Source organism: Micromesistius poutassou (assembly GCF_964030765.1).
Source record: "Micromesistius poutassou genome assembly, chromosome: 11".
Lineage (NCBI taxonomy): Eukaryota > Metazoa > Chordata > Actinopteri > Gadiformes > Gadidae > Micromesistius > Micromesistius poutassou.
Window position 1 is genome coordinate 3145785 of NC_140281.1, and position 27500 is coordinate 3173284.

Here is a 27500-nt window from a genome sequence, read left to right on the forward strand (position 1 = left end):
TGTGTTGAGGATTCCAGGGTCACACCCACCTCTTCCCTACCCCACCCACCCCAACCCAACCACCACCACCACCACCACCCAGCCCAGACACCTCCTCCATCATCTCCTGGTGCCATCCACCTTCTGGATCCCCTGCCCCGGGGGACGAGGAGCTCTCGGGAAGGAGAAGCCATGCGTTGAAGGAGTAGGCCAGGCTGTTTTCTGTTTTCCATGGCACTTTGTGGCACCGCTCATAGAAGACCCGCGACCCAAACCCACCGACTGACTCTGGAACCCAGAAGAACCTAAGAACCTGGAACCTGGGCCGGGGACCAGAGGCTAGCCGCTGTCAGGAACCTCTTGTCACCAACCAGCGTCTCATGATGATGTGCGAGGTGATGCCCACCATTTCTGAGGACGGCCGCGGGGGTCCGGGAGGGGGTCTCTCGTCCCCGGCGGGCAGCGGAGGGGCCGGGGGTGCCACGGGAGGAGGGGGTTACGGAGGCCGGGAGCCCAGAGGAGGAGGTGACGAGGGCGGCAGCACGGGGAACCTTGAGTCCCTGATGGTGAACATGCTGACGGAGAGAGAGAGGCTGCTGGAGAGTCTGAGGGAAACCCAGGACTGCCTGGGGACGGCCCAGCTCCGCCTCAGAGAACTGGGCCACGAAAAGGACTCCTTGCAGAGACAGCTGTCCATCGCCCTGCCGCAGGTAGGGGGCATGGTTAGTACAACGGGGTTCTGGAGGGTTGGGGGTATGGATAATGGAAGTATTGTAAGGATAATGGTAGAATTGTAGGGATAATGGTATACCATTATCCCTACAATACTGCCATTAACCATGGAATACTATGGTATTGTATGGATAATGGTAGAATTGTAAGGATAATGGTAGTATTGTATGGATAATAGTATTAATGTATGGATAATGGTAGTATTGTATGGATAATGTTAGTATTGTATGGATAATGTTAGTATTGTATGGATAATGGTAGTATTGTAAGGATAATGGTAGTATTGTATGGATAATGGTAGTATTGTATGGATAATGGTAGAATTGTATGGATAATGGTAGTATTGTATGGATAATGGTAGTATTGTAAGGATAATGGTAGTAATGTATGGATAATGGTAGTATTGTATGGATAATGGTAGCATTGTAAGGATAATGGTAGTATTGTATGGATAATGGTAGTATTGTATGGATAATGGTAATGTATGGATAATAGTAGTAATGTATGGATAATGGTAGTATTGTAAGGATAATGGTTGTAATATATGGATAATGGTAGTATTTTATGGATAATGGTAGTATTGTAAGGATAATGGTAGTATTATATGGATAATGGTAGTAATGCATGGATCATGGTAGTATTGTATGGATAATGGTAGTATTGTATGGATAATGGTAATGTATGGATAATAGTAGTAATGTATGGATAATGGTAGTATTGTAAGGATAATGGTTGTAATATATGGATAATGGTAGTATTTTATGGATAATGGTAGTATTGTAAGGATAATGGTAGTATTATATGGATAATGGTAGTAATGCATGGATCATGGTAGTATTGTATGGATCATTGTATATTCTAAGGATAATGGTAGTATTGTATGGATAATGGTTGTATAATATTTGCAATAAAATAAGTAGGGTGATAAGATATCCCTGTTTTTCGGGGACAGTCCCTGTTTCTGGTGGCCTGACAGCGACTGGAGCTGTCCCCGGAAATATCACTGTTTCCCAAAAATATATTAATAGATTTGGTAATGGCAAAAGGTTCTAGCTTTCTCATAAATATTCATTTTGAGACAGTTGGTAATTAGTCTTGTGTCTATCTGAAAGGCTATGACGCAACCCTGCTATGCTTGGTCTCTCTACCAGCTTCATACCATAAGCAGGCACGACCGATCAGAAACAGTATGCTATTGATCCAATATAGAATCATCCCCTATTCGAGTGGCCTGCTTTGGCTTGGTTTGGCTTGGACATCTTCTCCTAGACTCAGAGTATTACATGTACCATGATAAGAATGGTCCAAATGTGAACATGTCACCTTATTTTATTCCAGAAATAATAACGTTGGATATTTTGTTGAATGCCAAACTAAAACTGTCCCTGTTTTTCATATGGTAGCATCATATGCGTAATAGTAGTATTATATGGGTAATGATAGTATCAAACGGGTAATTGTTGTATCCTATAGGTAATGGCAGGATTGTGTATGAATGGACAGAGAGGAGGACTAGAATAGAACAGTGCAGGGAAGAGGAGAAGCAAAGCCTTTAGCCGTCCGCTCTGCTGAGCCAACAGCCCCACTGTGTCACCATCTGTAAAGTTCTCTTTTTATTTCCTTCCATACCAGCCCTTCCCCTGTAGTCTTTCTCTTGTTTGCTTTTTCTAATGGCTTCTGCCAGTGTTGCTAGGTTCTGTTAGGGTGATGCTATAGGTTCTGCCAAGGTGTTGCTAGGCTAAGTGAGTGTTGCTAGGTTCAGTTAGGGTCTTTGCAAGGTTCTGAAGGTGTATCTTGGTCCTGTTAAGGTGTTGTAAGGTTGTGTTAGGGTGTTGCTGTATTAACATTGCTAGGTTTCTATTATTGTGGCTCTGTCTGCAGGTGTTGCTAGTTTCTGTTAACGCAATGTTCTGTTAGTGTTGCTATGTTATGTTTGTGTTGCTAGGTTGGGTCATTCCTATGTTCCAAGCTATGTTGCCCTGTTTGACATAATATGTGCTTTGCCAGGGTCTGATCTTCTCAGTCCTGTGTTACCCAGCTCTATGTAGCACATGATTGGAACCTGATAAAGATCTTTGTTGGTTTAATGGGATATGGGCTATTGTCAGAAACTCGTCAAATAGGGTTTCTGTTCCCCCGAGTACTGCCATATGGCCCTCACTGTAACAGGCCTACACTCGAGGGAAGGCATTCATCAAATGGCTGGGGATGGAGTCACCGAAGGACAGCTTAATGCTTCCCTTGGTGAAAACTAGCCTAGCATACATGTTTCTGAATCTCGCACTTCACATTGGGCTTCTAACTGATAATAAAAAAATTATTACTTAAGAATTAAATCCAGTTTATTTTTGCCTCCAAGTTTATTTTATTCGTCATTTATCCATAGTGGATTTTGAACACCTTTTTCTTTTGTAAGTTGTGTCTGACATCGGACCCTAGGAACATAGAACTGTGGGAACCTAGATACGCTCCCTGCTAGGTTCTGTTAGTGTTTCTAGGCTCTGTTTGTGTGATGCTATGTTCTGTTAGTGTTGCTAGGTTCGGTTAGTATCGTTAGGTTCAGTTAGTGTTGCAAGGCTATGTTAGTATTGTTAGGTTGTTCGGTTAGTATTTTTAGGTTATGTTATCATTATAAGGTACTGTTAGGCTGAGGTAAGGCTCTGTTACGGTGTTGCTAGGCTCTATCAGGTTGTTGAAAGAACTGCCCCCAGACAAAATAACAAGAGTTTGACTCGTCTACAGTGTGTATCTCCATGTATCAAACCTTCCGATATGTCGAGAGCAGTGTTTTAATATAAGGACCCAGAAGACAATTACAGTGTGTCTGTAGGACTCAACCGCCCACTCACAAAGCGCCCCAACCAAGCTCCCACTGACCCATCTTGAGGTCCTGACCCATAGTTCAACAAACGCTGGTCATTATCTTTTAACTCCATGTATCAGAGTGTCTGATAAGCTGTCTTTGCAGGAGTTTGCTGTGTTGACCAAGGAGCTGAACGTGTGTCGGGAGCAGCTCCTGGAGAGAGAGGAGGAGATCTCTGAGCTGAAAGCAGAGCGCAACAACACGCGGGTAAGTACCTCCTCCCAGCACTTCCTCTACTATTTATTCTATCTGTACATGCCTTACACTTAGACTCTTCCCTGTCTCTCCTTTTGTCTCTCACCTCTCTACTGAAATTGCTCTTATTAAATTATGTTTGTTTTAACAGAGACTTTGACTCAATTTCAATATCAATGCTGTTGGACCTCAGTGCTGTTGGTCACTAGGGTTAGGCTTAAACTGGTTTGTATCTACAAGACAGGAACTAGTTAGTCTCCATTGGTAACTATGTATCTGAACCAGCTAACGTGACATGTGGAGTCCCCCAAGGTTCAAATATACTTAATTATGTGAAATAACAACAATGATTACCATTGTTATGTGGGTGACACAAAAATGTATATCACCCTATCACCAACTGACTATCGTCCTATAGATCATAGTGGCAGTTTATTGAGCAGGTCAAGGACTTGATGTGCCAGAATGTCCAACAACTAAATATGGACTAAATTGAGATAATTGTTTTCAGTGCAAAAGATGAGCGACTGAATGTTAGCCTACACCTTGAGTCCCTCTCCTTAAAAACCAAAATCCATGCCAGAAATCCTGGCATTATCATGGATTCAGATCTAAATTTCACAGCCACATAACAAGACTAAGAGGACTCATGTCAAAAGAATTACAAAAGTGGTCCATGCTTTTCTTACTAGTGGGTTCAATTCTCTTTACAGGCCTTCCAAAAAGTGCTCTTAGGCAGCTAAAACTTGCTCAGAATTCAGCTGCTTGAGTTCTAACAAAAAAGAACGAAAAAAAACACATTTCACCCATTCTCACCAAATACCTAGCCTGGAAATCCAGACCCACATCTAAAAAGCTGTAGGGTTTGGCAACGAGTAATGAAAATGGCCCAACTCGAGGGGCGGAACCAAGCATGCATTTCAAAATATCACTGCACGCAATTGGATAACACTACGACCAATCAGAAGAATACAAGGGGTGATGTATCCTGACCAGTGGAGCTAACCAATAGATAAGATTTGCCGTATACGATCGGTAAAACAGCAACGCTTTTGGCCCGCCTATATCAGATACACCGATGTGATTGGTTAATGTTCTGGGTTTGGGCAATCGGGGAGAGAGTATATTGCTCTATAGTGACTCGCTGAGCAATTTCAAATTGTGCTGTCGTGAGAACTCCAGGGTTTCCAGGGTGCCAAATACCTGCATTGGCTCCCAGTATGTCAGAGGGTTTATTTTAAAATACTGCTGCTCACCTACAAACTAACCACTAAACGCTTTAGGGCCAAAGTATATCACAGAAATGCTTCCGCTATATGAACCCTCTAGACTTTTAATATCAACTGGGACCAGTCAGCTTATTGTTGCCAGAGTCAAAACAAAACATGAAAAAGCAGCATTCAGCGACTATGCAACACAGAGCTGGAATATACTTGCAGATGATATGAGTCTTGCTCCAACCCTGACTACATTTAAATCAATGCAGACTCAATGTGAAGCACATTGAGTCTGCCTAGTGTATGAAATGTGTTATGTAAATAAAGTTGACTTGACTTGACTTGACAACTCACCTCCTTCCGCATCTATTTACCTCCTCCTCCCTTCTCCTCCTCCCATCCTCCACTCTCCTCCTCCTCTGTCCTTTCTCCTCCTGTCCTCCACCCTTCTCCTCCTCCTGTCTTCCACTCTTCTATCTCCTCCTCCGTCCTTTCTCCTCCTTTCCTCCACTCTTCTCCTCTCTCCTGTCCTTTCTCCTCCTTTCCTCCACCCTTTTACTCCTCCTGTCCTCCTCTCTTCTCCTCCTCCTGTCCTCCACTCTTCTCCTCCTCCTGTCCTCCACTCTTCTCCCCTCTCCTCTGTCCCTTCTCCTCCTTTCCCCCACTCTTCTCCTCTCTCCTCCTCTGTCCTTTCTCCTCCTTTCCTCCACTCTCCTCCTCCTCCTCTCCTCCTCCTCTCCTCCTCTTCTCCTCCTCCTCTTCCTCTCCTCCTCCTCCTCCCCATCAGCTGCTGTTGGAGCACCTGGAGTGTCTGGTGTCTCGCCACGAGCGCTCCCTGAGGATGACGGTGGTGAAGCGGCAGGCCCAGTCTCCTGCCGGGATCTCCAGCGAGGTGGAGGTGCTCAAGGCCCTCAAGTCCCTGTTTGAGCACCACAAGGCCCTGGACGAGAAGGTGGGTTCCTACGGTTGACTTACAAGCTCACCGGCCAATCAGGTGGGTTCCTCTGGGGGGGAGCGTTAAGCAAGACGGCCAATCAGACGGCCAATCTGATGATTGTTTCTGAAACTAAGCGGAAAAAGCCACTGTGTATGAACTCTATGACTTCCAGCAAATATCAACCACTTCCACCCACTTTATCTATATCTACCTTCCTACCTTCTTATCTATCTTCCACCTTAATCTATATACAAGTACATTTATCTACATAATATATATGTATGTATGTATAACTCAAGTGTATTTGTGTGTACAGGTCCGAGAGAGGCTTCGTGTGGCTCTGGAACGAGTGTCTGTGTTGGAGGACCAGCTCGCGTCGTCTTCTCAAGAGGTACGTGACCACGCTAGCCACCTCAGTTTAGCTAATTAGCAGGGTAGCCATGTCGGCTATTCCAGCTAGCCATGTAGGCTATGCTAACTGGCCATGTCAGCTATGGTAACTATCCGTGTCAGCTATACTAGCTATCTGGATCACTGTCCTCTGTATTGACCCGTCAGGCTTGGGGGTGGGGTGTGAGATGCTAACGTTGTGTTTGTAACGTTGTGTTTGTTCAGGTGATTTCTCTCCGAGACCAAATCAAGAGACGACAACAAGGCCTTGAAACCGGGAAAGATGTAAGGATATTGTGTGTGCATGTGTGTGTGTGTGTGTGTGTGTGTGTGTGTGTGTGTGCGTGTGTGCGTGCGTGTGTGCGTGCGTGCGTGCGTGCGTGCGTGAGTGCGTGAGTTTATGTGGTGTGTGTATGTGTGACTTTTATTTTGATTCCCGTTCACTGACTCCATTGTGACTGACTCCACTCCCGCTCTGATTGGTGCGTCCGTCTTCCTCTTGTTTTCCCGTCGCCGTCATGCCAGCGACTCCCCAACGGCCCATCCTCAGCCCTGGACGAAGGAGAGCTGGAACGCCAGAGGGAGGGCGAGATAGAGCGACAGAGAGAGGGCGAGATAGAGCGACAGAGAGCTGAGCTGTCCCAGCTTAAGGAGAGGCTGGCCCTCATGTGTCGCCAGGTCAGTGTGTTCAGAAAAAAACATGATTATATATAAACATTATTATTGCATTAGTGGTGGCCTCTAGTCCGTACCAGTTCCAGGTCAGTACCAGGCCAGTTCCACACCAGTGCTCTGTGGTTAATATTAATTCCATTATGTTTTCTGGCTCCACTCAGCTGACCAGTGGAACTGGTGTCCAGCGCCCCCTGGTTGTTGGTCAACATCACTGCAGTTTGGGCTCATAGTCTAGATATCTGGTGTTTATTCACAACACAACACAGCAACCCTACTGTAATACTTGTGTCAAGGTGTAATACCATTGCTATACTTGTCCCATACTTGCCGAGTCATAGTGTCATACCAGTGGAAATGCTAATGTAATACTAGTGCAAGTACTGGCAGACATACCGTTGAAATACATTAGCAGTAGTACTGTAGTAGTACTGTAGTATTAATACTAGTAGTATTAACAATACTGTGTCCTCAGGTGGGAGAGATCGAGGCACAGCTTGTATAGCAGTAGAGGTGCTGTAGTAGTACTGTAGTATCAGTAGTAGTAGTAGTAGTACTAACACTACTGTGTCCTCAGGTGGGAGAGATCGAGGCACAGCTTGTATAGCTGTAGAGGTGCTGTAGTAGTACTGTAGTATTACTAGTAGTAGTAATACTAACACTAATGTGTCCTCAGGTGGGAGAGATCGAGACTCACTAGTAGTGCTGTAGTAGTACTGTAGTATTAGTAGTAGTAGTAGTACTAACACTACTGTGTCCTCAGTGGGAGAGATCGAGACTCACTAGTAGTGCTGTAGTAGTTATGTAGTATTAGTAGTACTAGTACTAACACCACTGTGTTTTCAGGTGGGAGAGATCGAGGAGCAGCTGGCTGCCGCAAGGAGGGAGGTGACCAAGTCTGAAGAAGCCAATCAGAAGCTGCAGAGGGACGTGAAGGAGGTGAGCTCAGCCAATCACACACTAGATCGTATTAGATAGTGTAAAGTATACAGATAACAGTAAAAACTTGATAGCAGATTTAGTCAATAGTCTCCCTTTAAAAATCCCTATATATGCTTACTTTGTGCGGGTGTGTTGTCCAGGCGCTGTGTCAGAGAGAGGACATGGAGGAGAGGATCACTACACTGGAGCGCAGGTAATGTTCTCATCTTATAACTACTAAACAATAGGGGTATAACGATACACAAAAGTCACGATTCGGTACGTACCTCGGTTTTTAAGTCACAGTTCGGTATGTTTTTTCGTCCAGCAGGGTTAACATTTTATTTTTATGAAACAATTTTTTGATTTGATTTGATTTGATTTAGATTTATTAAATTGTATCAAACAAATGCCTGACACACATGAAAAGACATCAAATACAATTGAGGATAAAAACACAATAAAGTCCAGGACTTATTTCCATTGTGGTCCTCAATACAAAACAAGACAAGTCAAGACACTCACAGAGTGTGTGAAAAAAAAATAATTAAAAAGGAAAGAACCGTTAGACCCGTGTATGCGTATCGTTACACCCCTACTAAACAGTGAGTTCAAACCACACACCAACATTGTGATGACTGACGGACTCCGCGGACGTGTGCAGGTACCTGAGCGCCCAGCGGGAGGCCACCTCCCTCCATGACATCAAGGACAAGCTGGAGAACGACCTGGCGAGCAAGGAGTCCCTCTACAGACAGGTAGCCCACCGGGACCACCCCACTCGCTCTACATGTGGCTCCACGTGTGCGCCTCGTGACTGTGTTATAACATGGTGTGTTTTTAACAACTGCACCGTTGTTGTGGGTCTCCAGAGCGAGGAGAAGAACCGGCAGCTCCAGGAGCGTCTGGACGATGCCAAGCAGAAGCTCCAGCAGACCCTCCAGAGAGCCGAGACCCTGCCCGAGATCGAGGCCCAGCTGGCCCAGAGGGTGGCGGCGCTGAACAAGGTACAGGACCGGGTCCGACCGGGTCCGACTGGGTTGGACCACGTTAAACCATGTTAAGCATGGACCAGCTTAGAAGGGGCCGGACCAGATGCTTGCTCAACTTGGGGAGCGAGGCCTTAACAATGCCAGGGGTTAGGGGTTGGATTCCGTCATCTGTGCTCAGAATATATGCACTCACTTTGTGTTTGTGTGTGTGTGTGTGTGTGTGTGTGTGTATGTGTGTGTGTGTGTGTGTGTGTGTGTGTGTAGGCAGAGGAGCGTCATGGTAACTTTGAGGAGAGGCTGAGGCAGATGGAGGCTCAACTAGAGGAGAAGAACCAGGAACTACAGCGGGTAACTATACCCTCTCTCTCTCTCTCTCTCTCTCTCTCTCTCTCTCTCTCTCTCTCTCTCTCTCTCTCTCTCTCTCTCTCTCTCTCTCTCTCTCTCTCTCTCTCTCTCTCTCTCTCTCTCTCTCTCTCTCTCTCTCTCTCCTGTCTTACTAGCACTTACTTTCCCCCACCTCTCTACTTGTGTCCCGGTTTATTTTCAATCAACTCTTAGGAGCAGAAACAAATATAGAATGATTACATAAAAATAATTGGAAGATCACTTTACATGTGACCAGACTTTGGTTAGAAAGACTGTATTACATTTGATGTAATATAATCTTTCTCTTTCTCTCTCTCCCTCTCCCGCTCCCTCTCCCTCTCTCTCGCTCCCTCTCTCTCTCTCTCTCTCCCTCTCTCTCTCTCTCTCTCTCCCTCTCCCTCTCTCTCCCTCTCTCTCGCTCCCTCTCTCTCTCTCTCTCCCTCTCTCTCTCGCTCCCTCTCTCTCTCTCTCTCTCTCTCTCTCTCTCTTTCCCTCTCCCTCTACCTCTCCCTCCCTCTCTCCCAGGCGAGGCAGAGGGAGAAGATGAACGATGAGCATAACAAGCGTTTGTCCGACACGGTGGACAAGCTGCTGTCTGAGTCCAATGAGAGGCTGCAGCTCCACCTCAAGGAGAGGATGGCTGCGCTCGAGGAGAAGGTAGGGCCAGACGTCACATGATCACAGGAGACCCCAAGCAGATCACATGATCACAAGAGAGCCCAGCAGATCACATGATCACAGGAGAGCCTAGCAGATCACATGATCACAGGAGAACCTAGCAGGTCACATGATCATAGGAGAGCCTAGCCGATCCATGATCACAAGAGAGCCTAGCAGATCACATGATCACAAGAGACCCCAGCAGATCACATGATCACAAGAGAGCCTAGCAGACCACATTATCACAAGAGAGCCTAGCAGATCCCAATGCATGTCAATAGATGACAATATAATAATAATAATAATAATAATTAATTGAATTTATATGGATATACCAGTAGATCCCAAAAAATCACATTAGACAATAGAAATCCTGGAAGATCCCAGTACAGCATTGATGTCCTGAAGTGTGTGTGTGTGTGTGTGTGTGTGTGTGTGTGCGTGCGTGCGTGCGTGCGTGCGTGCGTGCGTGCGTGCGTGCGTGCGTGCGTGCGTGCGTGCGTGCGTGCGTGCGTGTGTGTGTGTGTGTGTGCGTGCGCGCGTGCGTGTGTGTGGTACAACACTCACCCATCTGTGTTGCTGTGCTCCCACAGAACTCTCTGTCTGAGGAACTGGCAAATATGAAGAAGATCCAGGATGACCTCCTAGCCAACAAGGTACCGATTGGTCAGAAGCTACAAGCATTCTTATTGGTTGACTGGTGTCATCACTGCGTTGTCTTTCAGTGACACATCCCAACAAAGTAACGGGTTGTAACTCAGGATAGGAGCTGCGTTCAGCCACGTCTTGTCTCTGTCTCCATAGGACCAGCTGCTGGCGGAGCTGGAGAGGATCCAGGTGGAACTGGATCAGCTGAGGGGTCGCTCTGGGTCCTCTTACTCCAGGTCAGCCTCATGACCTTTAACCTTTAACCTGCTACTCACAGAGCGGATTCAGTTTACCTGCTAGCTAATGTTTTAGCCTTAGCTCATAGCTTGTGAGTTTGACCTCCATCTGTGTAAATCCATCATTTTCATCTTTCCGAGTCCTAGTTTTGTGGGTTTAGTTGTCGATGCAAATGCTGCTTAGCATCGGATCTGTGCTGGCGGTAGTGATTGTGGCGCGCTAACGGCTGTGACCTCCACCAGGGCGGGCAGTGTGAGCTCCCTCCCCTCCACCCTCTTCAGGCGGTCCCTCCCGGGCAGTGCCTCGGAGCTCCGCTACCCGCAGGGCGGATCCCTGCCATCGGGGGGCGCTGTGGTCCGACGCACCCACCGCGGCCGCTGGGGACCGCGCGATGACAACAACAAGGTGAGGGGGATGGTGGACGTGGTGGTGGTGGAGGAGGTGGTTTTTGTTGTTGTGGGGGCAGTGATGGTGAAGATGGGGGTGGTGGTGATGATAATGGTGGTGATGATGATGATGATGATGTTGATGATGGATATTATGATGATGATGATGGTGGTGTTGGTGGTGATAATGATGTTATTCCTGACCGTACTAACATCTAACCTTGCCCTCCCTCCCTCCCTCCCTCCCTCCCACCCAGTATGGGGAGTGGGACAGCCCGTCCATGCTGGCTCCCGGGTATGACGGGGGGGTGGAGGGGAGCTGCTCCGATGACGAGGAGGACCGGGAGACGATGTTCGGCTCGGAGCTCCTCTCCCCCAGCGGACAGACGGACGTCCAGACACTCGCCATCATGCTGCAGGAGCAGCTGGAGGCCATCAACAAGGAGATCAAGTAGGTCCTATTAATAATCATGATCATATCATTGTTCATATTATTAGTGGTATAATTATGAGCAGCTGAAGGCATCAATAAGGAGATAAATTAGGACCTATCAATCATAACAATAATATTATTGTTCATATTATTAGTACTATAATTATGAGCAGCTGAAGGCATCAACAAGGAGATCAACTAGGTCCTATTAATCATAATAATGATACAACTGTTAATGATACAAATATTATTAAGAGATTAGGAGATTAAGTATGACCTCCTGTCCTCCTCCAGGTTGATCCAGGAGGAGAAGGAGAGCACAGAGCTGAGGGCGGAGGAGATCGAGAGCCGAGTCAGCAGTGTGGCGATGGACCCCCCCTCCCTCCCCCCCAACTCCCTAGGGGGGCGGGGCTACATGACCCCCTCCCTCACCTCCTCCACCCTCGCCTCCCCCTCGCCCCCAAGCTCTGGACACTCCACCCCACGCCTCCCCCACTCCCCCGCCAGGGACAGCGACAGACAGGTACGACCTCCCCCTCCTCCTCCTCCTCACCCGGCCCCTTCCCCTCCTCTCCCTCCCTCTGCCCCTTCCCCTCCTTGCACACCTCCTCCACCCTCCTGCTCCTCCTCCTCCACCCTCTGCCTCTCCTGCTCCACAATCCTTCAGTCATTTATGGATGGATGGATTGAAGGGTGATAGATAACTAAAGTAAATGCCATTCATCTTGTATCTGGTGCCGTCTGAGACAGTGTATCTGGTTTCTCTTCCCGATGCAGAACAGCAAAGATGGAGAGGAGTGCCGAGCTCTGGCCCTCATAGACAACAACCCATCTGTTCCCCGAGCGCTGCGATTGGACAGAATGACCCACACACACCCCGGGGCAGGGCTGGACGACCACCGTGAATACCGCAGGTACAAAAACCTCTAAAACACGCTAACAAGCCTCTCACTAGAGAGGTTCCTTAACATGACATAGTCCTCCTTTAGCTCTTTATGTTTCTCTCAGTGTGCTGGGCTTTCAGTCACCTAGTATCCGTGTGCTAGCTTTAACATGCTAGCTTCAACCTGCTCACTCTAGTTAGCACCAGTTAGCTAAATGCTCCTTTGTGTCCAGTCTGTCTGCGGACGGAGCCATCACAGCTAGCCAGGACTCGCTCCACAAGGCCAGTAAGAAGAAGAGTATCAAGTCGTCCATCGGCCGTCTGTTCGGCAAGAAGGAGAAGGGAAGGATGCCCGGGAGTGGCCGGGAGTCCCCCTCACTAGGTCAGTCTGCACCTGGTCCCACACAGGTGTCCACACATACACCTGGTTGCACACCTGGTCCCACACACCTGGTCTCACGCACCTGGTCTCACGCACCTGGTCCCACGCACCTGGTCTCACGCACCTGGTCCCACACAGGTGTTCACATACCTGGTCTCAAACCTAGTCCCACACACCTGGTCCCACACACCTGGTCCCACACACCTGGTCTCACACACCTGGTCCCACACACCTGGTCTCACACACCTGGTCCCACACACCTGGTCTCAAACCTGGTCTCAAACCTGTTCTCACACACCTGATCTCATACCTGGGGTCTGATTAATAAACAGAGCTGTGCAGAGCTGAAATGCCCTCAGAGACATACTGGTTTCCAAGCAGAATGACAGATGTATAAAGAAACCAGTGAGGTGAGGATGTGCATATAGCAACGCACCCTTGACACCCGACCACCCGTACGGCTGAGCGACACGATGTAGGAACGTCTCGGAAAATGTCAGCGTACACAGATTTTCCACCTCCTCATTAAGCGTTTATTCGCGCAGACCCCTCCGAAGAGTCTATGCATGGGGGGGTCCTGGTGTCCCACACCTGGTCCCGCAGCTGGTATCCTGCACCTGCTCACCTGTAACAAGATTTCCATGGTAACAGAGTTTCCATGGTAACAGGGTTCACATAATCCACTCATCCACACCTCCGTGCTACCCACATTGTGTCTCGGTCTAGCAAAGGATATGGTTCACATGGTTACAGTCTTTCCAAGGTAACAGCATTCCCATAGTTACCGTGTTTCCATAGCAACAGTGTTTCCACAGTGACAGTGTTACCATAGTAACAGTGTTTCCATAGTCACCATTTTTTTTCCATAGTACCCCTTTTAACATGCTTTCTCTGAATGTCCGCCTGCTATGATAGTGATAAGACTCGTTTCAATCGTACCATATACTTCAATATGAATCTTATCTCCCCAGCCTCCACCCCCTCCGATGAGCTGGGCTCTGCTGACCCTCTGAGCCTCAAGATGGGGACAGGAACTGTGGAGAAGGACCGCCGGAGCAAGAAGAAGTAAGAACTCCTTCTTATTATCTAGTGTATAGAAACATAAATTAGATATACTGGACAGAAAAATAAGACCGGCACAGCATGAAGAGGTGACAGACCATATTTATATGGACTATATACATTTTGCACTATAGTACTATGTATACATTTTCAGTTATTGCGGCATACGATAGGTAGACGATATAACTAAAAATTCTTCTCCTCTTCTCTCCCTCCTCTCTCCTCTCTCCTCCTCCACTCCCTCCACCCCCTCCTCCTCTCTCCCTCCTCTCTCCTCTCTCCTCCTCCACTCCCTCCACTCCCTCCTCCTCTCTCCCCTCTCCTCTCTCCTCCTCCACTCCCTCCACTCCCTCCTCCTCTCTCCCTCCTCTCTCCTCCTCCTACTCCACTCCCTCCACCCCCTCCTCCTCTTTCCCTCCTCTCTCCTCCTCCTACTCCACTCCCTCCACCTCCTCCTCCTCTCTCCTCCTCCTACTCCACTCCCTCCACTCCCTCCACCTCCTCCTCCTCTCTCCTCCTCCTACTCCACTCCCTCCACCTCCTCCTCCTCTCTCCTCCTCCCTCCAGACATGACCTACTGGAGGAGGCGTGTCGTCAGGGTCTCCCCTTCGCCTCCTGGGACGGTCCCACCGTGGTCACCTGGCTGGAGGTACGGCTCCCTAGTCTGGCCTGGACAAGTCTGGCCCTAATGGTCTGCACTAGTCTGGTCTGCACTAGTCTGGTCTGCACTAGTCTGGTCTAGTCTGGTCTGCACTAGTCTGGTCTGCACTAGTCTGGTCTAGTCTGGTCTGGTCCTGATGGTATGGTCTAGTCTAGTCTGGTCTAGTCTAGTCTGGTCCTGATGGTATGGTCTAGTCTAGTCTGCACTAGTCTGGTCTGGCCTGATGGTATGGTCTAGTCTAGTCTGCACTAGTCTGGTCTGGTTCTGGTGGTTTGATCTAGTCTAGTCTGGTCTTGTCTGGTCTGGTCCTGATAGTCTGAATCAAGATATGATTCTCATTGATCTTGTTTTGGTTATTCTGGTTAATCTGGGTTTGGTTATTTGGTCAATATGGTAGATCTGGCTAATCTGGTTAATCTTACCATAGTTAATCTGGTTAATCTGGTTAATATTGCTAATCGGGTTAATCTGGTCTGGATGATCTGGTTAATCCGGTTGATCTGTTGCGCCCCAGCTGTGGGTGGGGATGCCGGCCTGGTACGTAGCAGCCTGCCGGGCCAATGTGAAGAGCGGAGCCATCATGGCCAACCTGTCGGACACGGAGATCCAGAGAGAGATCGGCATCAGCAACCCCCTGCACCGCCTCAAACTGCGCCTGGCCATCCAGGAGATGGTGTCCCTGACCAGCCCCTCTGCTCCAGCCAGCACACGATCTGTAAATATACCTTATACATATACACTTATGACACAGCCTTTGAATACTCCAATGTGGTAAAACACAGCATTCAGCGGTCTGGTATTTCTGTATAACAGCATGTGTAACTATTTACAACCGTAGAATCGAACAGACAATTGTTTGAATCTATACAAAAAAAGTGGGATAATGACTCTACATTGCATATACTATCTGCAGTGATGGGCAAATTACTTTGAAAAAGTAACTAATTACAATTACAAATTACTTCTTAAAAAAGTAATTGAGTTAGTAACTCAATTACTCTATTATAAAAGTAACTAATTACTAGGAAAAGTAATTTTTGCGTTACTAAAACAAAGTAATATGTCAAAGAATTCGGCTTTTTAGAAGCATGTTTCACACGCCAGTTTCATAGAGTAGAACAGCATAGAGAGATAATTAACCTTAAACAAATATCCTTTGCCATGGGGGGGGGGATATGAACTTCAATAATTCAATTTATTGCTCATCAACATAATATTTATTGAAACTGACACATCACTTGTGGTCAGATGCTTCATTAGATTTGAGTTGCTCGCGGCCGATGTGGACAAACGCTTTCCTCCCGAGCATAACGTGCACTTCAAATACAAGTTCTTCCCCTTTCTCTCAACGATGGTGAAGTAGTGTTTATATTTCCACTTGCTAAACGCCGACTTTCCCACTTTATCCTCCTCTTCTGTACTCGCCATTTCTTCTCTGTCTATCACTTTGGTTTTACCGGTCGAAAGTTGTGTGTGTGCGCCGCACAGAAGCTACGTCGGTTTGTGTGTAAAATAAACTCCTACAAGGATTCGTCAATGATGTCACGCAGCTATACATCGTCAAGTCAGTTACTTCCTTGTTCCATATCCGCAAAACATGACCTGTCTTATCCTTGGTATTTATCGAAACCGTGTTGTACTAGTGTGCTCTCTACTCTGCAGCCCGCTTATGAAGTGAGGAGGAGGAAAGGAAGAAAAGAAAAAACAATAGCCTAGAACTCATGCTGGCTGCAGGCATTTTTTTTTTTTTCCATGATCGCGCTGGGGCCCCGATTTTAGTAACGGACTAACGGCAACACAAGTCATGTTAGTAACGGAAACGGCGTTAGTAACGCTGGATAAAGTAATTAATTAGATTACAAATTACAGAGGAATGTAACGGCGTTACGTAATCGCGTTTATTCTAACGGCGTTAGTCTCAACACTGACTATCTGTACATTTTATTACTATTAGTACTACTACTACTACTACTATTACTACATATGCACACTCACACAAACACAGTTCTGACTGTAGCCTGTTCTTTTTATTTTTTGTTTACAGTCTACCAGTAATATTTGGATGACCCACGCAGAGATGGAGTCTCTCACCACGGCAACCAAACCAGTAAGCCTTCCTCCTCCCCCTCCTCCTCCTCATTCTTCTCCTCTTCCTGGACCAGTGTCTTTACATATCCACGACCAGTAGAGATGTGGAGGAACATACATGTGATGACGGTTCAGACAGAATGCCTTGTTTCGGTTGGCTGATATTGATGATGTCATGTTTTCTTCTCCTTGTGTTGGATTAGGAATCTGTCTCCCCCCTCCTTTTCCTTCAGATCTGTAGTAACTGCTTCCAACTAACTACCTCACTAACCACACTCTGCCACCTCCTTCCCTCTTTCCTCCTCTCCCTCTCTTCCTACTTCTCCTCCTCCTCCTCCTACTCCATACTGCTCCTCATGGGTAAATACTCTTCCTTCCTTCGTTTCAACCCGCCTTTCCAAATCTTCCCTTTCTCCTCTCCTTTCTCTCCTCCTCCCCTCTCTCTCTTTCTCTCTGTCTCTCTCTCCACCTCTGCTGCTTTGACCAATAGGAGCAGAAGGAGTTCAGCTGGGATCAGGTGAGCTTCCCGTTGTATAATTTCTATGTAGTAGTATTATGTAGTATTATATTACATGTAGTATTATCATGTAGAATGATTGTCTGTGTCATTGTCTTTTATGTACTGTATGTACTGTGAGTTTATTGCCTTATTTTAACCAGTGTGGCACTAAGACAAATTCCAATCAACTGTGTTGACATGGCAATAAAAGTTATCTATCTATCTATGTAGTGTCATCAGCATGCAATACTATCCACTTAGTAGCCCTATACAGTGTAGTATTCAGTACTGTATACCATGTAGTATGTAGTATTTCTCTATAGAGCCTGAACGGATATGAAGTCGTATGACCAGCAGAAGTAGCCCTCTAAAGACCCCCTCCCCCTCTCCCCCCCCTCTCCCCCCCCCCACCAGATTCTGGCCTACGGGGACATGAACCACGAGTGGGTGGGCAACGAGTGGCTGCCCAGCCTGGGCCTGCCCCAGTACCGCTCCTACTTCATGGAGTCCCTGGTGGACGCCCGCATGCTGGACCACCTGACCAAGAAGGAGCTGAGAGGGCAGCTCAAGATGGTGGACAGCTTCCACAGGTCTGACCCTCACCCCACATAGACACAGACCCACACACAGACACACACATACACCCACACACATACACAAACACAAGCACACACACAGCCTGACCCACTTTTTGTGGCTGGCCCCTGTGGTCATAACGTTGTGGTTTATTGTCATGCTAACCCTGTTGTTGCCCTGTGTTGTCATAGTTACAGCGCGAGTCTCCGCTAACAGCATAGTGTCCACTTTCTGGTGACGGTGTTGTTGTTGTTGTCATGGCATCAGGGTGAGTCTCCACTACGGCATCATGTGTCTGAAACGTCTGAACTACGACCGCAAGGAGCTGGAGAGGAGACGTGACGAGAGCCAGCACCAGAACCACGGTGAGACTATGGATTATGGATTATGGAATATAGATTATAGATCAGATGTTATGGATCCTGGATATTTATTCTACTTCTTGCCCCCCCCCCCCCACCCCTCTCCAGATGTGATGGTTTGGTCCAACGAGCGCGTCATGTGCTGGGTGCAGACGATTGGCCTGAAGGAGTTTGCGGACAACCTAACAGAGAGCGGCGTCCACGGGGCCCTGCTGGCTCTGGACGACACCTTCGACTACACAGACCTCGCCCTCCTCCTCCAAATACCCAATCAGAGCACACAGGTGGGCAGCTGCCATTGGTCTAAAGCACCTGTCACTCAATCTGCTCCAAACCGTGCAACACAACTCATTCTGTATTGCATGGTTTTGCCTGCCGTGCAAGTCACGCCGCTTTTAGAAAATAAATAATCTTGGCTCATAATATGAATATTAACAATGTGGTAATAGTTGTATTGTCAGTTACCGTGCTTTTAGATATGAGGATTTCATGGTTTTAAATATGATGTCATTGCAAATTTTGTATTCTTTCCCCTTCAGGCTCGGCAGCTCTTGGAGAAGGAGTATAACGCCCTCATCTCCATGGCAACCGAGAGGAGGCCAGACGAGGTAAAAGAGTAGGACCGCTATGTGTGACCATGCTAAAGCTATGCTATATGATCACGCTGCTATGCTTGAAGGTACGTGACTGTTCTAGGCGCTACGTGCGTTGGGCTAAGCGCTACGTGACTGTGCTAGGCGCTATGAGCGTTGGGCTAAGTGCTACGTGCGTGGGGCTAAGTGCTACTACGTGACCGTGCTAGGCGCTACGTGCGTGGGGCTAAGCACTACTACGTGACCGTGCTAGGCGCTACGTGCGTGGGGCTAAGCACTACTACGTGACCGTGCTAGGCGCTACGTGCGTGGGGATAAGCGCTACTACGTGACTGTGCTAGGCGCTACGTGCGTGGGTCTAAGCGCTACTACGTGACCGTGCTAGGCGCTACGTGCGTGGGGCTAAGCGCTACTACGTGACCGTGCTAGGCGCTACGTGCGTGGGTCTAAGCGCTACTACGTGACCGTGCTAGGCGCTACGTGCGTGGGGCTAAGCGCTACCTGTGTTGTGACAGGACGGTACCAAGACGTTCACGCGTTCGCCGTCCTGGAGGAAGATGTTCCGGGAGAAGGATCTGAGGGGCGTGGCCTCCGACTCAGAGACACTCCCTGCTAACTTCCGTGCCTCCGCCATCGCCACGTCCTCCGTCACCCTGAGGAAGGTCCAGAGCGAAGGTCAGCAGTCAAAGTACATTTGTCATAAGAAAGTGAAACAATATATCGCTGTCGGTACAATAATTATGTTCATAGACCCAAGTGCAAAGCACTAACAATTGTTAGGTTAACCCATTCCCCATATACAACAAAGATAGCTAGGGTAAGATGCTACATAACTAAGTGATATAACTAAATACAACATACAATAAGTGCTTACATTAAGTGCCAGGACGTAAAACATACAAGTAGGAGGGCAGGGACGGGGAGGCTATGCAGAGTCCAGGTGAACTCTGAACAGGTGAGTCTTGAGTCTTTTTCTGAGTCTATTCGTTGTGTAGCTCAGTAGGTAGGGCCGGGCGCTATGGCTGCCAGGGTTTGGGGTTGTATTTGAATGCCTTTCTCGTGTCTGACAGCCAACTCGGGTGCCAGGGGGGAGTCGGCCTCCATCCGCACCTATTCCTGCTAGAAGAAAAGCACACCAGGTGAGGAGCATCACACCTGGCCCCGCTGTGGTCCTTAACCCCACCGGGTGATCTTCTAACCCCTACTGCTCTCCTCCCCAGGATCCTGTCCACTCCTACTCCTGGAGAACAGCCAGGGTCCTGCCCACTCCTTCTCCTGGGGAACTACCAGGGTCCTGTCCGCTCCTACTCCTGGAGAGCCTGGATCAACTTCCACACAACATGGAAGACCGACAACGACCCTCTGAAAAAAAAATCACAAGAAATGAGTGAATGTGTGTTCTCCCCGTCTATCTCTCTCTCTCGATCTCTCAATCTCTCAATCTCTCTCTATCTCTCTGTCTCTGTCTTTGTCTCCTTCTCTCTCTGTCTGTCTCTCTCTCTCTCTCTCTCTCTCTCTCTCTCTCTCTCTCTCTCTCTCTCTCTCTCTCTCTCTCTCTCTCTCTCATCAGTGTGTTTGACGCTGTAGAAACTGACTCCATATTCTGACATCATCGTTAGTCTTGAGCGAATGGAATGGCAGTACTGACTGGTTGTGGTTAGTGAGTGTTTCACATTACAAGCCCTTCGTGAGGTTGGGGTTAGTTAGTGTTTCACATTAAAAGCCCTTAAGAAAGTGTGGGTTGGTTAGTGTTTCACATTAAAAGCCCTTAAGAAAGTGGGGGTTGGTTAGTGTTTCACATTAAAAGCCGAAAAGAAAGTGGGGGTTGGTTAGTGTTTCACATTAAAAGCCGATAAGAAAGTTGGGGTTGGTTAGTGTTTCACATTAAAAGCCAATGGGAGGTTGTGGTTAGTTAGTGTTTCACATTAAAAGCCCTTAGGGAGGTTGCGGTTAGTTAGTGTTTCACATTAAAGACTAGTTCAGTAACCAGTTCAGTGCAAGGACATTTATTAAGCCATACCGACCGTAAGGAGATGCACAACAAATAAAGTAAGACAATGACACACTTAGTGAAGTGCATTATGGGAAACTTCTGTCCAAACTCTAAGAAAGAGCATAAAAAAAGAAGAGTTAACGTTGGTCATATGCATGCCCCCCGTCCCTGCCCCTCCCCCCCCCTCCCCCCCTCCCCCCCCAGTGTCAGAGTGACCCCAACATGGATGACTGCAGCGGAGACTTTGTAAAATGTGTGTATTTTATTTGTATCATTTTTTATGATAACTACTATTGTATGTATGTATGTACAGTAGGTGTGTGTGTGTGTGTGTGTGTGTATGTGTTGAACTGTATGCTTATTTCATAATTAGTTAAAACTGGCTGTGATCTGATTTTAGGTTGAAGAGTAAATACGTTTTCCATGATGGACATTAAGATATGCTACTTGTATGTGTACATTTTGAAGAAAAAATATCAAATTGTGTTATGATTTAAATGAATATTCTTAATGGAGAGTAGTGGTGATTATTGAATATATTATGATTACATTAATGATAATGATTGTAAAAGATGTAATTAAAAAAAGTACCTCTAAAGGTGGGTCTTTTTATCTTCAGAGGCGGGGGAGCAGGAGCAGGAGGGAAGGAGGAGCAGGAACTGATGAGGTAGCAGGAGGAGGAGCAGGAGGGTAGGGTAGGAGGAGCAGCAGTTGAGGAGGAGTAATAGATGAAGAGGAGCAGGAGGTGAAGGAGGTAGTGGGAGGAGGTGAGGAGGAGCAGGAAGTGAGGGTAGGAGGTTAGCCGAGGAGGATCAGAAGGTGAGGAGGCGCATGAGGTGAGGTAGCAGGAGAAGGTTAGGAGGAGTATGAGGTGAGGCTCAGGAGGAGAAGGAAGAGCAGCAGGGGGTGATGAGGTAGGAGGAGGAACAGGAGGGGGGAGGTTCAGGGTGAGGAGGAGCAGGACCTGAGGGTGGAAGGTCAGGAGGCGCTGATGAGGAGTAGGAGGTGAGGTAAGCGGTAAGGAGGGGATGAGGAGGAGCAGGAGGTGTTGCTCAACACTTGGCTGATCTCCTGGTTCTCCTGGCCGCTCAATAGATAAACCCAGCAGATGGTGACTCACGCACACACACACACACACACACATACACACACACTCATACCATAATAAAGAAACACACGTACACATACTGTGAACACACACACACACACGTACACATGTAGAAATGCACACATGCACACAAACACACATACCAATACCCCCCCCCCTCCCAACACACACACACACAGACACACATGCGTGTGCCTGTGTTGTGGTGGAAATTATCTAACTGTACTGACAATGCAACTCAGAATAAACATTTTAAGACTTTATTAAAATAAAGGGTAAAAAGGGTCTAAGATAAAATTGCAGAGAGGCCACACAACAGGATACAAAGAAGCACTAATATGCCCCCAACACTGCGCACACTCCAGTGTTAAAGGTCCATGACATGCCACCAGGTGTGGTGTGATTAGCCGTTAAATAGATAACACATCTAGGTGGACACGCCCACCTGTGATCATAACTGATTTTCAAAACGTCTTGTAACGGCTTATCACACCACACCTGGTGGCATGTCATGGGACCTTTAAAGCAGGGAAACGTCCTTGAGGGCCCAGCTCCAGATAGGGATGCCACTACTGCTTTCGGCCGTCTCAGGACGTAGCTCGTGGTATTGTTGCGTCTGAGTCACAGAGGGGTCACAGTTTCCCTCAAGGGCGATATGTGCGATATAAAAAGTATAAAAAATGTTAGTGCAGATAATAACCAAGGGGTCACAGTGTCTTAGTGCGAACGACCTGTCTTGTGGAAATTTCCATTACAGTGTGTGTGTGTGTGTGTGTGTGTGTGTGTGTGTGTGTGTGTGTGTGTGTGTGTGTGTGTGTGTGTGTGTGTGTGTGTGTGTGAGAGAAAGTTTTGGTAATGGAATGTGGATGTTTAAAGTATGTGTTTGTTTAGAATTATACATCTCTTAGTATTTAGCGGTGTGACGCGAAAGGCTGATCTGACAGGAAGTGACCATCTATCTCTCTCTCTCTCTCTCTCTCTCTCTCTCTCTCTCTATTTTGTAGTAGTAGTGTTTCGTAACCTCTGTTCCTCTGGTAAACACTACAGAGGGAAATCATCTATGTCTCTATAACCCTTCAAGGAATAAGGAAAAGTTGACCATAAGAACAGCATTATCATTTATAGAATATTGATTTCAATAAATAAAAACTAGAGACTGAGATTATAGGATAAACAGAAGGCATTATTGTTTATGATCTTTCTCTTTGCCAGCTCGGTCCCAATCTGTCTCAATTCCAAACTACTCCTTTATTGTGCTACTACTGGCGCTCAAAGCTCAAGGGATCAAGCAATCAAGGAAAAAACTTTTGGAATCCAGCCCGTGTCCAGATAAATTGAAGAGACACCTAGCATGTTATGGTGCAGGGCTGGACTGGTCATCTGTGAGTTCTGAAAGGTTACAGAACGTTCAATGACGGTCATTGACTGACGGCCTGGTCCGTTCACCAGTAACTTCAAAGTAAGTAAGTAGATACTTTATTTATCCCCTTGGGGAAATTAAGCTATCCAGTAGCAACAGACAGTTGACAAACAACAAAACAAACAGTAAAAGTCAACAAAATAAGTAAATAAATGTAGAAAGTGAGCAATTGAATTGAGTTGATAAATATATGAATAGAATTGCACTAGGCTGTGTTTTTGTCCCAGTCTGTACGTAGGAGGTCGGTGTACTTAATGACATCACGTGATGTTTATAGAGAAGAAACGACGGAGAAATAGGAAATACCCCCATAAAACACAGCTGCCGGTAAACAAGGAACGTAGGTTGTCATGTTAAGATTTTAACCAGATGGGAAGGACACGGATATCTCTCCGTCACTACCTAGTGGGAAGCGTTTCTGTTTAGCTTTTCCGGAATCACCTCTGACTCATCTCGAGATAAGTTCCCCCCTCACACACACCACCACCTTTAAAAGGAGCCAACTCTCCCTTCACTTTAGAACCTAAGGACACACTCACGCGTCCACCGTAGAGCGCGCTCTCATCCATGTTATTTATCTCATATTTTATATTCATTCCTTTTTTTAAATTTATACGGCACTTTGTGCGCTCTTGTCTTCTCAATGTACACACGTCCTTCCTCTCCTCTGTTCTCCACCCTCCTCCTCCTCGCCACCCTCCTTCACCTTGGCCTTTCCTTCTACATCCCTGACTCCAGCCCCCTGCTGTGGCTAGGCGACCAGGTCAGAGAGAGACACCTCTACACAGGTAACCACGGTAACCACACCGCCACTGACTCTAGCACCAGCACCGACCCTTAGTCACAGCTGACTGAGCGTGTTTCTGTATTTCTGTAGAGAGCCACCGGAGGGGGCTGTTCCTGGAGATGAGCCCAGATGGTCAGGTGACAGGAAGTGCTGCTCAGACGCCTCTCAGTAAGTTGTTTTAGCTCCACCCCCTCTCCCAAGTGGGAGGGGCTAAATGCAATTCCCTTACCTACAGGATGGAAGTGGACGCAGCTGACACAGGGTGTGTGTGTGTGTGTGTGTGTGTGTGTGTGTGTGTGTGTGTGTGTGTGTGTGTGTGTGTGTGTGTGTTGCAGGTGTTCTGGAGCTGAGGTCAGTCAGACCAGGAGATACGGTCATCAAAGCGCGCCTCTCATCTCTCTACCTATGTGTGGACAGGGCAGGTCACCTGACAGGACAGGTGAGTTTCACCCTACCTGCTCCTTGACGACTTGTCTCTGTGTTCACTGTCTAACCCCAACCTGCTCCTTAATGCCATGTCTCTATATACACTGTCTAACCCCAACCTGCTCCTTAATGCCATGTCTCTACATACACTGTCTAACCCCAACCTGCTCCTTAATGCCATGTCTCTATATACACTGTCTAACCCCAACCTGCTCCTTAATGCCATGTCTCTATATACACTGTCTAACCCCAACCTGCTCCGTAACGACTTGTCTCTGTATTCACTGTCCAACCCCTACCTCTATCTCCAGAGACACTACACGGAGTCCGACTGTACCTTCAGAGAGGTCATCCTGGAGGATGGGTATACCCACTTCCTGTCCATGCACCATGGACTTCCTATTTCGCTGGCACCGAGACACTCTGCAGGGAAACAGGGGCATCGCTTCAGCAGGTTCCTGCCGCTGCGGAGCAGTCTGTCAGAGGAGAGAGCCTTGGCTGCACCTCAGACACCACAGACATTGGACCTGAACTCTGGAGACCCTCTGGGAATGGGCCTGGGTTCACTCCTCAGCCCGGCATTCTCCATGGACACCTAAACACCAAAGCCAGGCCCCCCAAGTCTTTAAAAAGTAGAATTTTCATGTTCGATGCTAACATCGGTACAGAGCGCACTTCCTAATACTTGAATTAAATTATTCTTATTATTTTTTAGAATCAATAATTTATTTAGTTACATATATTTATTTTATTTTATAAAAATGTAGTTTATTTTGGTATTTTGGTCATTTTCTATTCTACATTGTTTGATTTCTACATTTGTTGGTGATTGCTATCTACTATTGTATAGTATTTCTGGTTTTGTAAGAAATGTGTTTTCTTAGTTTGCTGTCGTTTTTGTTTTTAAAGATAATACATGTGAACAAGTGCTTTTAAATGGTGTATTTGTGTGTGACATCTCAATCATAATTTAAAAGCTTTATGGTGTACACTTCGCGGGTGAAAAACATAATACTTCTATTATATTATTATATAGTGTGGACAATATTATTTTATTTAAAGGAGATGACCATAAGATCATTACAGCCTGCCCGACAACATCGCGAGATCTTGGAGCCTGTCTATTTAGGAGAAGAGGCGGGAATGGGGGATGTAACGCCCTCTGGCGGAAAAAAAAAAAAAGTCCTGTTATTATTCTAGTATCACTGCTGCCACTAGGGAGCTCTAAACCCTACGGGGAAGATCATACCGTGATATTACCTCATTTAAAATAGTTGAATGAATGGGTTAATCTGATTGGATGTAATCGCAAAGAGACGCCTGTCCATTGGTTAGAACGCCTGGGAGCGACGGTTAGCCTACCTGTCCAAATGAGTTCGATAGAAAACTACAATCTTTCGTGAGAAAAAATAAACCGTATTAACAGTGAAAAAAACACACTTGTACCACTTCTGATCTAGTCAGTGAGTCGCGTAACTTTAATTTAAAATAATGGTACGTAATAATGATGAACGTTTCCTTTTTCTTTTTATTTGGTGCATGAATGTCGAAGGATAAGCCTACAGATTTATTTTTCTAGGTAGGATTATGCAAGATGCCCGATCAAAGCAAATAGTAAGTCTATTTCTATATATGGGTAAAAAATGTAGGCTAGTAAACTAGCCTTAAGTGTGTGTGTGTGTGTGTGTGTGTGTGTGTGTGTGTGTGTGTGTGTGTGTGTGTGTGTGTGTGTGTGTGTGTGTGTGTGTGTCTGTCCGTTGTACGTTATGTTTTCATTTCAAGACATTTTTGTGGCACCCTTAGGATTTATAAAAAATATCAAAAGGTTCATATACTTCAATTTTTAATAAAGTTAGTTTAGTTTTACTTGCCTATGATTTGTGGTACATCTGCCATAGGCCTACAGCATCCTCACGAGTCAAGTTGTGAGCAGCATTGCTCTGATTTAATAACTACAGAAACTGTTGGGATTCAACACTCATATCAGTTTCATTTTTCAAACATTCCTTTTGCTTGGAGGTAGCCTCGCTTCTCTTTCACAACCAGGCTTCATAGAGGGAGAGCCAGTAGTAATGACATATTTCACTCTATTTCCTATAATCTATGTCTATATCTATATCCATATATTTATGTAGGAATGGAGTATACAATTAGAACTGTATTATTTATTAAAAGATTAAATCTTGAAACATAATACATAGTTTCAAATACTTTTAAACAAACATTTTGATAGTCATAGTCATAGTAGATTTTCATAGATATATGATTTAAAACCTGATAAACATTTTGGTTTTGTGTTATTGAATCTGGCGAAAACTTTTAACTTCTTAAGAGTTCAAAATAAACGTCTAACAATAGTTAAGTGAAAAAAGCGAGTGGTAAAGTGAGTTTAGTAAATTACTAAAATAAAATCTTTATTACAAATGTTGATTTCAACAATCCAACATACAGATTTCATGTTTTAACAGAGCACTCAGCAGTGCTACGGTGCAAACTATTAAGACCACATCTCCAGTTGCATGAGCTTAATATGTACTTAATATGCCGATGATGATTTAATGATGATTTAAAACCTGATAAACATTTCGGTTTTGTGTTATTGAATCTGGCGAAAACTTTTAACTTCTTAAGAGTTCAAAATAAACGTCTAACAATGGTTAAGTGAAAAAAGCGAGTGGTAAAGTGAGTTTAGTAAATTACTAAAATAAAATCTTTATTACAAATGTTGATTTCAACAATCCAACATACAGATTTCATGTTTTAACAGAGCACTCAGCAGCGCTACGGTGCAAACTATTAAGACCACATCTCCAGTTGCATGAGCTTAATATGTACTTAATATGCCGATGATGATTTAATGATGATTTAAAACCTGATAAACATTTCGGTTTTGTGTTATTGAATCTGGCGAAAACTTTTAACTTCTTAAGAGTTCAAAATAAACGTCTAACAATGGTTAAGTGAAAAAAGCAAGTGGTAAAGTGAGTTTAGTAAATTACTAAAATAAAATCTTTATTACAAATGTTGATTTC

At 46.2% G+C, this 27500-nt stretch overlaps 3 protein-coding genes across 6 annotated transcripts in view; 2 read left to right on the top strand and 1 right to left on the bottom strand.

Annotated features, from left to right (window-relative positions):
- Positions 1-359: 359 nt before the first annotated feature.
- On the top strand, positions 360-20087 carry ppfia3 (PTPRF interacting protein alpha 3; the record flags this gene model as incomplete). The annotated part of the gene is made up of 31 exons (XM_084475461.1): positions 360-689; positions 3680-3781; positions 5774-5938; positions 6240-6314; positions 6539-6598; positions 6839-6991; positions 7832-7924; positions 8068-8120; positions 8571-8664; positions 8779-8913; positions 9163-9246; positions 9790-9921; positions 10518-10580; positions 10729-10808; positions 11052-11214; positions 11453-11646; positions 11923-12151; positions 12406-12542; positions 12745-12893; positions 13865-13958; positions 14523-14604; positions 15131-15331; positions 16661-16723; positions 17195-17221; positions 17618-17793; positions 18047-18144; positions 18250-18425; positions 18681-18749; positions 19250-19409; positions 19805-19873; positions 19955-20087. The coding sequence occupies 30 exons, from the start codon at positions 360-362 to the stop codon at positions 19855-19857; spliced, it is 3690 nt and encodes a 1229-aa protein (XP_084331587.1). The 3' UTR covers positions 19858-19873; positions 19955-20087.
- A 3811-nt stretch (positions 20088-23898) lies between these two features.
- LOC311355908 (fibroblast growth factor 21-like) lies at positions 23899-25067 on the top strand (the record flags this gene model as incomplete). Its single annotated transcript, XM_084475721.1, has 4 exons — positions 23899-24043; positions 24133-24210; positions 24378-24481; positions 24780-25067. The coding sequence occupies 4 exons, from the start codon at positions 23899-23901 to the stop codon at positions 25065-25067; spliced, it is 615 nt and encodes a 204-aa protein (XP_084331847.1).
- Positions 25068-27450: 2383 nt separating this feature from the next.
- LOC311355663 (potassium voltage-gated channel subfamily A member 7-like) overlaps positions 27451-27500 on the bottom strand; it is a 4866-nt gene continuing 4816 nt past the window's right edge. For all 4 annotated transcript variants that reach the window (XM_084475469.1, XM_084475466.1, XM_084475468.1 and 1 more), the window contains exon 3: positions 27451-27500. This exon is cut by the window's right edge and continues 1394 nt beyond it. The gene's annotated coding sequence lies outside the window, so the exon portion shown is untranslated.